At 49.5% G+C, this 12,072-nt stretch overlaps 1 protein-coding gene across 1 annotated transcript in view; it reads left to right on the top strand.

Annotated features, from left to right (window-relative positions):
- The window catches only part of LGR6 (leucine rich repeat containing G protein-coupled receptor 6), a 155,373-nt gene that overhangs the window by 103,699 nt on the left and 39,602 nt on the right, over nt 1-12,072 (top strand). Inside the window, exon 6 of the mRNA XM_053963709.1 lies at nt 9,137-9,208. Coding sequence (XP_053819684.1) covers nt 9,137-9,208 — 72 coding nt within the window. The remainder of the gene's footprint in view (nt 1-9,136; nt 9,209-12,072) is intronic.

Genomic DNA, 12,072 nt, shown 5'->3' with positions numbered 1-12,072 from the left:
TGCAGGTCAGCTGTTCTGTGTGGCTGCTGTCCAACTCGCCTTGTAAGCATCTCCCGGGCAGCGCTGGGAGCGCTGTGGAGAGCAGAGCTGCTCCGGGATGGAAACGCTCCCTCCGTGGGCTGCTACAGCCTGGGGTTCCCGGGGTCCGTCCGACCCCGGCTGCCGCAGGTGTCCCGGATAGTGATGTCCACCTAAGCACAACCTGTCCAGATCCCTCAGGCAAGCTCCCAGCCGCGGGCAATCTTAGCAAGCAGCTCAGCTCTTAAGTGAGATCGGCTCTTTGGTGAATTCAGCTCTTTGTTCGCTAAGGTGCAGACGCAGGGAGAGAGAGGAGAAGGCTGTGTGAGGTTCCACAGCGGTGTCTTTATTGGCAGCTCCTGCGAAGGGTTTCAGTGACAGCTCTTCTGCCGAACTGGGCAGAAATGGGGCTTTATATAGGGTGCAGGGGTTTTGGGAAATGGTCTAATATTAAGGGTCAAGGTGAATATGATCTATGGTCTTACAGAGAGATAACGAGGGTCTGAAGGTGGAAGAGGGGCTTCTTTGGTCCACTCATCATGACTAGGCATTTCTTATCTTGGGCAAGTGACTGCCAGGGAGGCCTTGCAGGGCCTCTGGCTGCTACAATGAGACACCAAAGCTCCGGCAGAAAGGGAACTGATCCCTCTGGCAGCTGCTCAGGAGGGACATCCTTTCTATCAACAGAGGCTTGCAGATTATCTTCCCCTTAAAAGGAACTTCACATGTGCAAATTAGATGCTTATTACTTCTTTGGTGTTGATCAGCAAGTTCGGGTGTGATTGCCAAATGCTTTAGAGCTCCTTTATCCAAATGAAATGCCATCTCTAGTTTGGTAATTTGTACTGATAGCAGGGTGTTAAGTAACCTCAGCATGTAGTGCCTTAGTGAAAGTTTAGCAATTATTTCCCTTTCAAAATTTAAAGTGTTTACTGAGACCATCCAGCATAGAAAGTGCTTGGACAAAGCACGGTTCAGAGTTTTATTAAGCATCAAATTCATCAGTTTAGACAAAGCATAAAGGCTTATTTAGGAGAAAAGCAAAAAGCAACTTGAGAAAAATCAAAAAAGTAGTTTTCACCCACAATAGTGCTCATTCTCTAAGGCAACCCCTGGCCACCATAATGCAACCACTTCAGTCAGCTTTAATAGCTCACTCAGCGGGTGAGCTGACATTTAGGGTTTCATTTCAGCCTCCAAAGCATGCTGCTTTCATTCCAGCTCATCCCATACTGTGGGCAAGAAGCAATTCCTTAATTAACTAGGCAAGCTTGAGAAATAAAAGTCATTGACCATTAGGTCACAAGGGAGAGAATAATGTCCCACCACATACAATTGGAAGGGAACACATGTGTGATCCTGCCAGGCTCTGTGGGACACGATGCTACATTTTTGTGGGATCACAAGTGTTTGGCAGAACCAGCCCCATAAATCTCTCCCATGCTTCCATGCAAGCCCTTGTCAACATATCACCAGTGGAAAGTCACCCAGTGTCCCTCCTGTGTCCCAACCAGGGATATGTCCCTGCTCCAGACTCACCCACCGAGCTGACAAGCAAATGTTCCCAAAAGACAGCCAAGCTGGAGAGAAGACATTCCCCACCAGGAGCAGATGGTGTGTGCTCCTTCCTCTGCAAATGTCTGGATTTGCAGGTAGATGGAGGATCTGGCTGCTGCCATAAACATGGGAAACTCCCAGCTACGGGGTGTTAAAATGAGCCCCTGGGGGAAGAGAGCCAAGGGCAGGTGGGGCTGAGCACAGGGAAATGCCTCCTGTACAGCCCGGTCAATACTCAGGGACATGGCTGACCACAGCTGACCACAGCTGACCATGGCTGGTCATGGCTGACCATGGCTGACCACAGCTGACCACAGCTGACCATGGCTGACCATGGCTGACCATGGCTGACCATGGCTGACCACGGCTGACCATGGCTGACCATGGCTGACCATGGCTGACCATGACTGACCATGGCTGGTCATGACTGATCATGGCTGGTCATGGCTGACCATGGCTGACCACCACTGACCATGGCTGACCACAGCTGACCATGACTGACCACCACTGACCATGGCTGACCACAGCTGACCACCACTGACCATGGCTGACCACAGCTGACCATGACTGACCACCACTGACCATGGCTGACCACAGCTGACCACAGCTGACCATGGCTGACCATGGCTGGTCACAGCTGACCATGGCTGACCACAGCTGACCACGGCTGGTCATGGCTGACCACAGTTGGTCATGCCTGACCATGGCTGACCATGGTTTATCATGGCTGACCATCACTGACCACAGCTGACCACAGCTGACCATGGCTGGTCATGGCTGGTCATGGCTGACCATGGCTGAGGGCAGAAGCCTCCCAGGTGCAGCTGTGCTGTTCCTGCTCCACACCCCTTGTGCCCTGGGCAGAACCATTTCACCATCCTGCACCACCACAAGCATTGACATCAGAGCCTCAATCTGGAATACTTTAAAGGTTCAGTGTCTGCTAATAAATGACACCTTTGTTGAGGAATTCCCTGATCTTATTCCCATCTATTGCTGCTGCAGGCTTCAAACTAGGGCTGCAGGCTGTTCAGTGAGCAGAGTCCCATGTGCATCACTCATCATGAAATCCATGACTCTCCATAATTGGCACCATCCTTTCCCAGCTTTAATAACAAGGGCCCCGTGTGCTGGGGTGCTGGCACTGTGCTTTGATGGCAGAAGAGAGGTGGATATTTGATCAGGATAGTTCATAGGAATAGGTGGTTGCCTTCCAGTCTGATCTATTCAGGACCAAATGTATCTTAGTACCTGCACACAGAAATAATCCTGAATACTTTTCAGCTGATGGTTTGTATGAAGTAAAGGTTTTTTTACAAAAATCATCATCTTTCTTGAGCATAAGAGATTTTTCATTCAGCAGTCAGCATCTGAAACCCCCATGCTGCTGTGCTGACAGTCCAATAAAGTGCCTGACAGCAGTTCTCAGTAGTGTCCCTCATTTCCTCTGTCAGCTGAATTCAGCAAGAAGTCTCAAGCAGGAATCACAGCACCTCTTTTAGTCCCACTCTCCAGAGGGGTCCTCAAGCAAAATCTTACAATGCCAGGAAATCCCCCATGCTGCAGATGTGGCCTTGCTGCCACATCTCTGCAGTGGGCTGCAGCTCCCTTCTTCTCTGATGGCACCAAAGGAGCTCTCAGCAGAGATGCTGGGATGTGTGTGGGACACAGAGCCAGAGTGAACTGTCCCAAAACAGGACAAGCAGTAGAGAGGTTTTCCCTGTAATGGGGATCTGGATAAAGAAAACCTTCAAGTAGTTTTACTTTTATCACATAGCAGAGAACCCCTTAAGTTAAAGCAAATTAGGTCAAAACCCGGATCCTTCCTTGTTTGGGTCCACAGGGAGCCTTAGCTCCTGGAAACCTCCAGGAATCATTTTGGCCCTGTAATGGGAGCAAAAGAGAAGCTCCACTCCTCTAACCTGGCCCTCACTCTTGCCTACCTGGTCAAAAAAAAGCACTCTGGGAAAGGTTCTCGTGCCAATACCAGTTAGTTTTGCTTAATGCCCTCTAATTGCTGTGCTCTGTGTCCACCTCCTCTGTGCCATTGCTGTATTTGTGATGTCTACTGCACCCTTCCCTCAGCTCAGCTCCTCCAGTCCCCATCCAGTTACCTGGTTTGAAACATGGAATCCCAGGATGGTTTGGGTGGGAAGGGACATCAAAGCTCATCCAGTTCCACCCCTGCCATGGGCAGAGACATCTTCCACTAGCCCAGGGTGTTCCAAGCCCCGTCCAGTGGCCTGGAACACTTTCAGGGATCCAGGGGCAGCCACAGCTGCTCTGGGCACCTTGTGCCAGGGCCTGCCCACCCTCAGAGGGAAGAATCTCTTCCCAACATCTGATCTAAGTCTTCCCTCTCTCAGTTAAAAAAAAAATATCTACCCTCTTTCTCCCTTGTCCTGTTACTACCTATCTGTGTAAAATCAGACGTTAGTTCTCATATTACACTTATTTTTTCCTTCACACTTTCAGATGGAAAGACCAGCTCTGTATACTGCATCAAAGACAAAAATTAATTCTGGTTTGTATCATGGTACAATGCTGTTCTGTGCCCATTTTCCCTCTTCTAGCTATCCCTGTCACTTCATTTGCTTTTTTCATAGCTGCTAAGCACCAATACCTCTTTCCTGGAGATATATAAAATCCTGATAGTGTATATGCTCATAGAAGACTGGTTCTCCCTCTGCTGCACTTGACAGTCACACAACCTGAATATCAGCTGATAATTTATTGTCAAGGTCACTCAGCAGCACCTTCCAGCTGAAAGCGTGAAGACAGTAAATGAAGGATCTTTAGTAGAATTCCTCTTCCTTACAGGTTTTGTCATTAAAGGACATGATGCAGCCCTCTCTCTAACAGAATGGTTTAGTGACTAGAAGAGAAAACTTGTTTGCAAGACTTCTGGGATCCCGTTCCCATTTTTCCTTGTTCTGGTGTAACTCTGGCTGAGACTTTCAGAAGGGACCACTGCTTTTCAGTGTTTTCCTTACCTAGGAGCAAACATAACACATCCCAACTCTCCAGGAAAGCTGATCACCAGTCATTTCAGTGACATCTGTGGGACTTGGGGCTTCCTAGCACCACAAAGCCCAGTCTGGTGCAGGATGAGTCTGTGAATCCCTGCCCTCACCTGTGCAAGGGAGTTACCAGCGTCTCTCTGAGAAGTTGTTGGGAACCTCAGTGTTGGCAGGGAGTGCCAGGCATGTGCAATTCATTATCACAAGAACAATATTGCCTGGAACATCTGGATCCCATTCATGAGCCTTTTTATTGGCAAAAGTGTGTTTTCTCTCAGAGGACCAAGCTTGCTGCCTTGGCAAAAGTGGATTTCCTTCTCCAGCACTTGAGGAAGAAACAAATCGTGCTCCAATACACCCTGAGAATGTCATTTCTGATTGAGCATTATTCTTCACCAGACAAGTCTCATGCTGGTCCTCCAGTAATGGAAACAATCCATGGAATTTGCACCATTTATGATTTATATTTGTCTACTTATCCATGGCCAAGTTGAGGAAAAGGACAATTTTGCCACAATAAAGATGGAAGCTCATCATGGCAGTGGCTCGTCAGAGGAGAATTTGTATGATGTCAGATTTGAGCTTGGTTCAAATCATCTAATGCAAATAATTGATGGAAAATGTTTGCATTTGTCCTTTTTGAGAAGAAAAAAATGAAGTCATTAAAAATGAAAGCAATGGCAAATCCACCACTCTCTTTGTAGTCTGTTCCAGTGGTTAATCATCCTTAGTGTTAAAAATCCCCGCTAATATTTCCCATTTGAATTTTCTTTGGCTTTGACTTCAGACATTTGTTCTTATTATTCTTTTCTCTGCTAAATCACAGAACCATTTTAGTACCCAGTTTCTAACCAGGAAGAATCCTATACATTACACTGCACTCATCCCCTTGATCTTATTTAATAAGCTGAACAGATTGAGCTCTCTAAGTCTTCATCCTATTTTTTTTTTCAGCCCTTGGATCATTTTTGTTGCTTTTCTCTACACCCATTTAAGTTCATTGACATCCAGTTACCAGTGTGGGTACCAGCACCACGCTTGTCCTGCCAGATCTGCTTTCAGCAGTGTTCACTGCAGATATTGATACAATTTCCCTTTCCTTGCCCATATAGACAAGCACCTTCTTTAAAGCAGTATTTAGGCACTAGCTCAGCTTGCTTCCCTTCTGTGTAAGACAAATGTGCAGTCCCCTTGGAGGTGGCATTGCCAGAGTTCAAGCTACTGCCTGTGTTTGACTGTCTCTCAGACTGCTCTCCAGGACCTTTTAATTCACTGGAAAATTAAATGGAAAAGGAAGCCAGGTGAAAACTGAACAAATTTGACAAAGGGTGCTGCATGAATGATGGGGGGAAATCACATTTATTCCCAATTTATTATAAGAAATTGTTGGCAAGGACAATTCCTTCTAGAATCTGTTGCATGTTTCTTATTGTGGGTCAGAATTAATCTTGCAGGGTTTGACTTTTTTTCTGCTTTGTTTCTAAATTCTCACCACCTGAGGCACCAGCCAGGTTGCAGCCTCTCTCCCCAGCCTGTGTGGGGATTCTGCAGCCCCTGTCACTGATGTTGGTTTCAGCAAGGGCTCACCTGGCAGCAGAGGAGCTCGCTTGCCCCATGGCAGGTGGGAGCTCTTGTGCTGCTGCAGGAGGTCCCGGGAGGTCCCACCCTGCCAGGGTCCAGTGTGACAATTGCTGTTCCTGTTTCTGATGGAAGTGCATGGCTGAGAACAGCCTGCAGGCCTGCCCACAAAACAGCAGTGACTGTCCTCATCCCGGGCACAGCCTTCCATGGGTAATTGTCCAAACCCATCCTCACCCCACGGCACTGACCTGCAAAGGAAGAGACCCAGCTCCTAAAGCCCATTGCCCTTACCACGGTGACTGGTGGGTTACAGCAAAAGCTTAAAGACTTCCCATGCTTTTGCATCATAGGGGTTGTTTATAGCCCAGAATCAAGTACTTTGAGCTGCTATCAAACCAGCTGAGCTGTAATTTACAGGGCAGAATATAACGTTGTGTGGGTTGAGCTCAAATTGACAAGCACTGGAGATGTTGCAATTCCACTTGTTAAAATTTGTTTACCAGGGGAGAAAAAAAGAAGGCAGGATGGAAGACAGGAATGTCTTTTCAAGTGTTTACCTTTCCAGCTCTCTTGTTTCTATTATTGCCATGTGGTTGGGTAACTCTAGAGTTCAACTTGGACAGCAAATTTTTTTATAACTCCCTTTTTTGGTTGCTCATAATTTTCTCACCAACAAAGAACTTCCTTCGGATGATTTTCATTACTCTGCCTCCAAACAAAGCATTCTAGAGCCAAATATAAACACAGCAGGTGATTGCTTTTCTCTGCTGTCTCCTTGCCTGATTGCAGTGACAGCAGTGAGCTGGTCAGCATGTCCGAGCTCGGACAAGGTGTCCAGTCACACCGTCCTGACAAAGCTCCAGGGAGCTCCCACCTTCCCTGGCATTCAGCATTCCCTTGTCCCCACACTGTCCCCTCACAGCAGACAGGGGTTTGGGGCACGGGGTTCTTGTGGTACCTCTTCATGTGATCCCAGAGCAACTGCAGACCCCAGCCCTCTCTTTGGCAACTGCAGTATCCAGTGGCAAAGGAACTCAAAGTGGTTTGCAGCACCAACTGAAGAGAAGGCAGCATGACCAGGAGCTGCTAACATTTGGTGGAGGAAACCAACTGGGCACAAACTTCTTTTCTTGTGACAAAGAGAAATTTCTCCCATAAGATTCTCATTTTGATCTCAGGATTCTTTTCTCCTCTAAAAGTCACAGTCCAAGTTTTCTTGCAGGCAACATCCTTTTCTTTTTTCCCATTTGCTCAAAGGAACAAACATATTTTATCAGATATCTTTCCCTTTCCTTCCCCTTCCTCTGAAATATTTGTATGTTCTTATCCCAATGACAAACATCCATCTCAGGCTGGTTTCTGTTTTGCAGGCCCCTACCAAACTGCCCTAGAGCCTGGCTGTTCCTCCACTCCCAGCTTCCTCCTGTTTTACCCTAAAATATTTGGTAGTGGGAGCTGCCTGTGCTCAGCCAAACAGCTCACGCTCAAATCCAGGTGGAGTGAGAGATTTTTCAAGCTGAGACACATTTAGATCCAGCAGCAAATAATGAAAAAAAACATTTATCCACCTGCCAGGATGGAGCCTCCCCCAGGCTCTTGGAAGGAGGCAGCAGCATTGGACAAAGGCTGGTGCATCCCTTCCTAGTGCTATCATGGGCATGGGACAAAAGGATCCCCAAGGGGAGTGGTATGGCAGCAATTCACCACACGGACTTGGTGTTAAAAGAGAATCTGAAGTGATGGGGAAACCCACCCTGAGAGACCTGCCCCTCCTTGGTGGGCAGTTAGCACAGAGCGTGGCAGTGCAAGCACAGGTGTCACCAAGGTTAAGTGCAGGCTGGTAGAAGTGCAGACTGGACAGCGGTGGGGTGTCTTCCCCTGGTTTTCAGCAGACTTTTCTCAGACTGCTCACAAGAACTCTGTGCACAGACTCAGAGGTGCCTTTGAGTGGGATTTCAGAGGGAGATACACAATTAGCCACAAGTTCATAGCTGTAGAGGAAGTGACATGGAAGAAGCACTGAGATGTGCACACATACACAAGAGCCTCTGATAATCCAAGATGAGGAATCCAGGGATTAAGGCCTCAGGTTTGCCAAAAGACTGAGAGAGGAGAGTGAGGAATCCGTGGAAACACAGTACCCAGAACTCCAGAAACTCATCACCTACAGAGCTTCCAAGGCAAAATTACCCCAGGTGGCTTTGCAGGGGCCCCCAGCATATGGCTTCCCAGTGCCAGCGTTAAGGCTGGGAGCTCCCAAGCCTGCAAGCACTAGATGTTTGTGGCATGTAGCAGCAGGATGAAGAGGAACAGGAAAAAATCTGTTCCTATGGTGCAGAGAATGTGCATCAGCCTGTGGCATGGCCCCAGCACTTCAGCCAGGCATTCTGAAGCACTGAACTGAAGACAGCTTTCATTGCAATCAAACTGGAGCTGGTCCAGGAACTGGCAGTGTTTTCTTTTTTTTTTTATTTCCTTTCACATGTAAAGATAATAAACTTTGACTAACAGGATGATTTTGCACTCAAAGTCTTCTTGCTGGTACTAAGACTCCAAGAAGTCCAAATACAATTGTGTCCTTAGATAGCACCCAGTGCCCATGAACAGCTGGTGAAGCCACACTGTGGGCTGAGCCCAGAGTAAGGTGAGCTCTAGGATGTTTCTTGAAACTTCTTGCTTAAGCATGTTCATCCACAGCCACCTGGCAGCTGTGAAGGTGGAGATCTCAGGGAAACTCCTACATTAACCTGGAATTCCTGAGAGAAATGGGAGCTCTGTAGCTCTCTGCAAGCACTACTGCACCCAACACATGTCTCATGGGGTAAGAGAGGGAACCCCATAAGTGCCCTTGGCATCCCAGCCCAGGCTGTGCTCAGCTTGCAGGATGCTCTGGACCAGGGCTCTGACCACAGGGAAAGGTCAGCCTGTACCCCCACTGACCATCTGTGTTTTGTCCACAGGCACCTGCACAACAACCGGATCCAAAGCCTGGGAGCCAACGGCTTTGATGGGCTGCACAGCCTGGAAACCCTGTGAGTGCCCTGTTTCATTCTCTCTCCTAAAGACATGGGGTGTGTTCATCCCCCAGCACAGCATGCATTGTCAGATTAAGCCCTTTTCTGACCCAGAGATGGGGTAACTGAGAGACATTTTAAAAGCTTCTATTCTATTTTCAGTCTCATTTGAAGGCTGAGACAATACAGATGTTATACTTCACACCATCACAATCAGAAGCCAACCATTTCCTAATTACAAAACATTATAAGCATTTCTTGGCCTATCAGCTTTAGCCACGCCATGCTGTAAATGCCTTAAAGCCAATCATCAAAAATGACCCCTTGTGGGTCCTACTACAATGCATTTTCATAGTTCTATTTCTCCAAAGTATCTAGTCTTATTTAGAAAATCATTCTTTGAAACTTATTTCTAGTCCCATTTCTCTCTCGACAATGTCTGTCCTATTCCATGGCATTTCTAAGTCAGCATTTCTTATCTCGAGGTTTCCATACAGATACACACCATGTGAGCCTCCTGTCAAGCTTTGAGAATTCTCTACAAATCCATTTCCCACATGCAGGAATGGGGGCCAGCCCCACACATGTCACTGAGGGCAGCAGCAGGGCTGGCTCCAGGCACGAGTGGGTGCCCAGGGCATGGTGCCTACGGGGGGTGAGAGCCTGGGCTTTCTTCCTGTGCCTGTGCTGCTGCTGCAGGGGGATCTGTGCATGTGGGCAGTGTGGCTGGCAAGGGCTTCCGAGGCCCTGGACACAATTCCAGTCCAGGGGCAATCCCAAGAGCTTGGATGCATTCCCTACTCAGGGAGTGTGCCTCCTTCCTCAGCAGACGGGTGTGGTCCCAAAGCCCCCCCAACACCTTACCACCAAAGCGAGAGGCTGGCTCGAGTTTGGGGCCTGGAAAGTCCTCAGGGGTCTGTGGGGTATCTCTGAGGTGATCTCATGTCTGCTGGCATCACCCATAGCCAGCTGATTTCATTGTGCACAATGTGCTTGGCATGGCTGGGAAACGACCCATCAGAAGACTTCAGGGAGGATGGGAATCAGGAATGAACTCACCTCCAGGACACACCTTCAGGAAGGTAGACGGAGATCAGATAGCAGGAAGGAATTCTTGGCTGTTAGGGTGATGAAGGCCTGGCACAGGGTGCCCAGAGCAGCTGTGCCTGCCCCATCCCTGGACCTGCCCAAGGCCAGGCTGGACAAGGCCTGGATCAGCCTGGGATAGTGGAAGGTGCCCCTGCCCATGGGGGGAGGTGGAACAAGTTGGGCTTTGAGGTCCCTTCCAAGCCAAGCCATCTGTGATTAGCAGCAGGGGGCTCACCCTGGACTCAGGGACAGTTTCATCCCACAGCCTGGCCACACATGCCCTGTGCTGTGACAGCTGCATGAGTGGCCTGGGCCTCATGTGCTGTGCATCGGCCCAGGAGGAAACATAAACAAGCAAACAAATAAATTGAAGCACTGAAAGACTGGAAGAGGTGCTTGATGGCTTCAATTGTGCAGAAATATGTCCCTTCATGCAGGCTCAGGGTCAGAGTCAGGCCCTCGCTTCCTGCCAGGAGAACCAGGGGGTCCAGGTCACGGCAGAAGGAGATGCTGCTTCCCAGCATTCAAGTGCCACTCAAGGAGACAGGGCCCCTCTGTGCCCAGCATGGTGCCAACAGCAGCTATCAGGCAAGAGTGGCAGCAGCAGGCAAACCCTTGGTCCCCAGACACACTCCTCAGGGCAGGACCATGGCACGCATTGTCTCTTCCTTGCAGACTGGCAGATCCTGGGACCACCCAGAAGGGCTCAGCTGGGGAGAGGTTGAACTGTGCCAGGGGTGGGAGGCTGATGGATAGTCTCCTCTGGTGACCCACGGGTCCCAGCTTGGCTTCCTCCCCAGTCATTTCTGGTGGTCACAGGCAAATATGTGAGGGCAGAGCTGTGGCACCAAGACAGCACAAAGGCAGGGAGCTGCAGGAGGAAGCAGAGAACTCGCTGGTGGAAGAAAACCTTGTTTGGGCTACAGCTGTAGTAGACATACAGCAAGATCCCAGCCTGCATCTGGGCAAACTTCTCTGCAGCCAGGGTGGTTAGAGATGCTGCTGCCCATCCCAAGCAGGATGGAGCTGCAGAGGCAAAGATGGCCCCTTTTCTGCTGTGGGAAAGACTAAATGGTTTCATAGCCCTGGGAGATAATTCTGTTTCCACAGCCATTTGTGCTGAATACTCATTTTCCCTCTCTTCCGCCCTGCTCCCACTCTCACACTTTCTTTGCCTTTTGCTGCCCATCTGAGGTGCCACCCAGCACCTGGGGAGCTCCATGTCCCCTGCTCTTGCTCCCAGTGCCTGCAGGGCCAGGACTGTGCAGCCATGTGGGGACTCTGGAGCACTGCAGCTCTGCAAGCCCTGACTCTGCTGATGCTGATCAGGCAGCCCTGGGAGGATCCAGCCTCCAAGGGTGGTCCTGTTGGAGCAGGGCTCTGCCTGTGTCCAGGCCCTGCAGGATGGACTGGTGTGAGGGTCCCACAGCCCCACCCTGCACAGCTGCCTGCAGCAAGGATGGTGCTGGGGCAGAGAGCTCCAGACCCTCCACACTCTCCTCCACATCTGATTGCTTTGAAGAAGTGTCCTCCAGAGCAATGAGAGGCCTTCTGCTTCTCTTGGCCTGAGCATCCAAGTCTCTCCTTCGGGCCAGCAGCATTCCAGCTCAGTGATCCTTGGGGACTGGGTGTTCCTCAAGTGGAGCCACCCCCCATGTTAATCCTTAGCACCCACCTGTCTGCTGGCCAAAGCTGGGCAAGCTCTGGGGCAAAAAACTGCCAAGCTTTTGGTTGCAGTGTCCCAGCCAAGCTGCCAGACCTGCAACTACCTTCCGCCTCTCAGCTCCTGTGCA

The sequence above is a fragment of the Vidua chalybeata genome, chromosome 24, assembly GCF_026979565.1.
Source record: "Vidua chalybeata isolate OUT-0048 chromosome 24, bVidCha1 merged haplotype, whole genome shotgun sequence".
In the NCBI taxonomy this organism is placed as follows: domain Eukaryota; kingdom Metazoa; phylum Chordata; class Aves; order Passeriformes; family Viduidae; genus Vidua; species Vidua chalybeata.
This window is presented reverse-complemented; position numbering and strand designations above follow the sequence as displayed.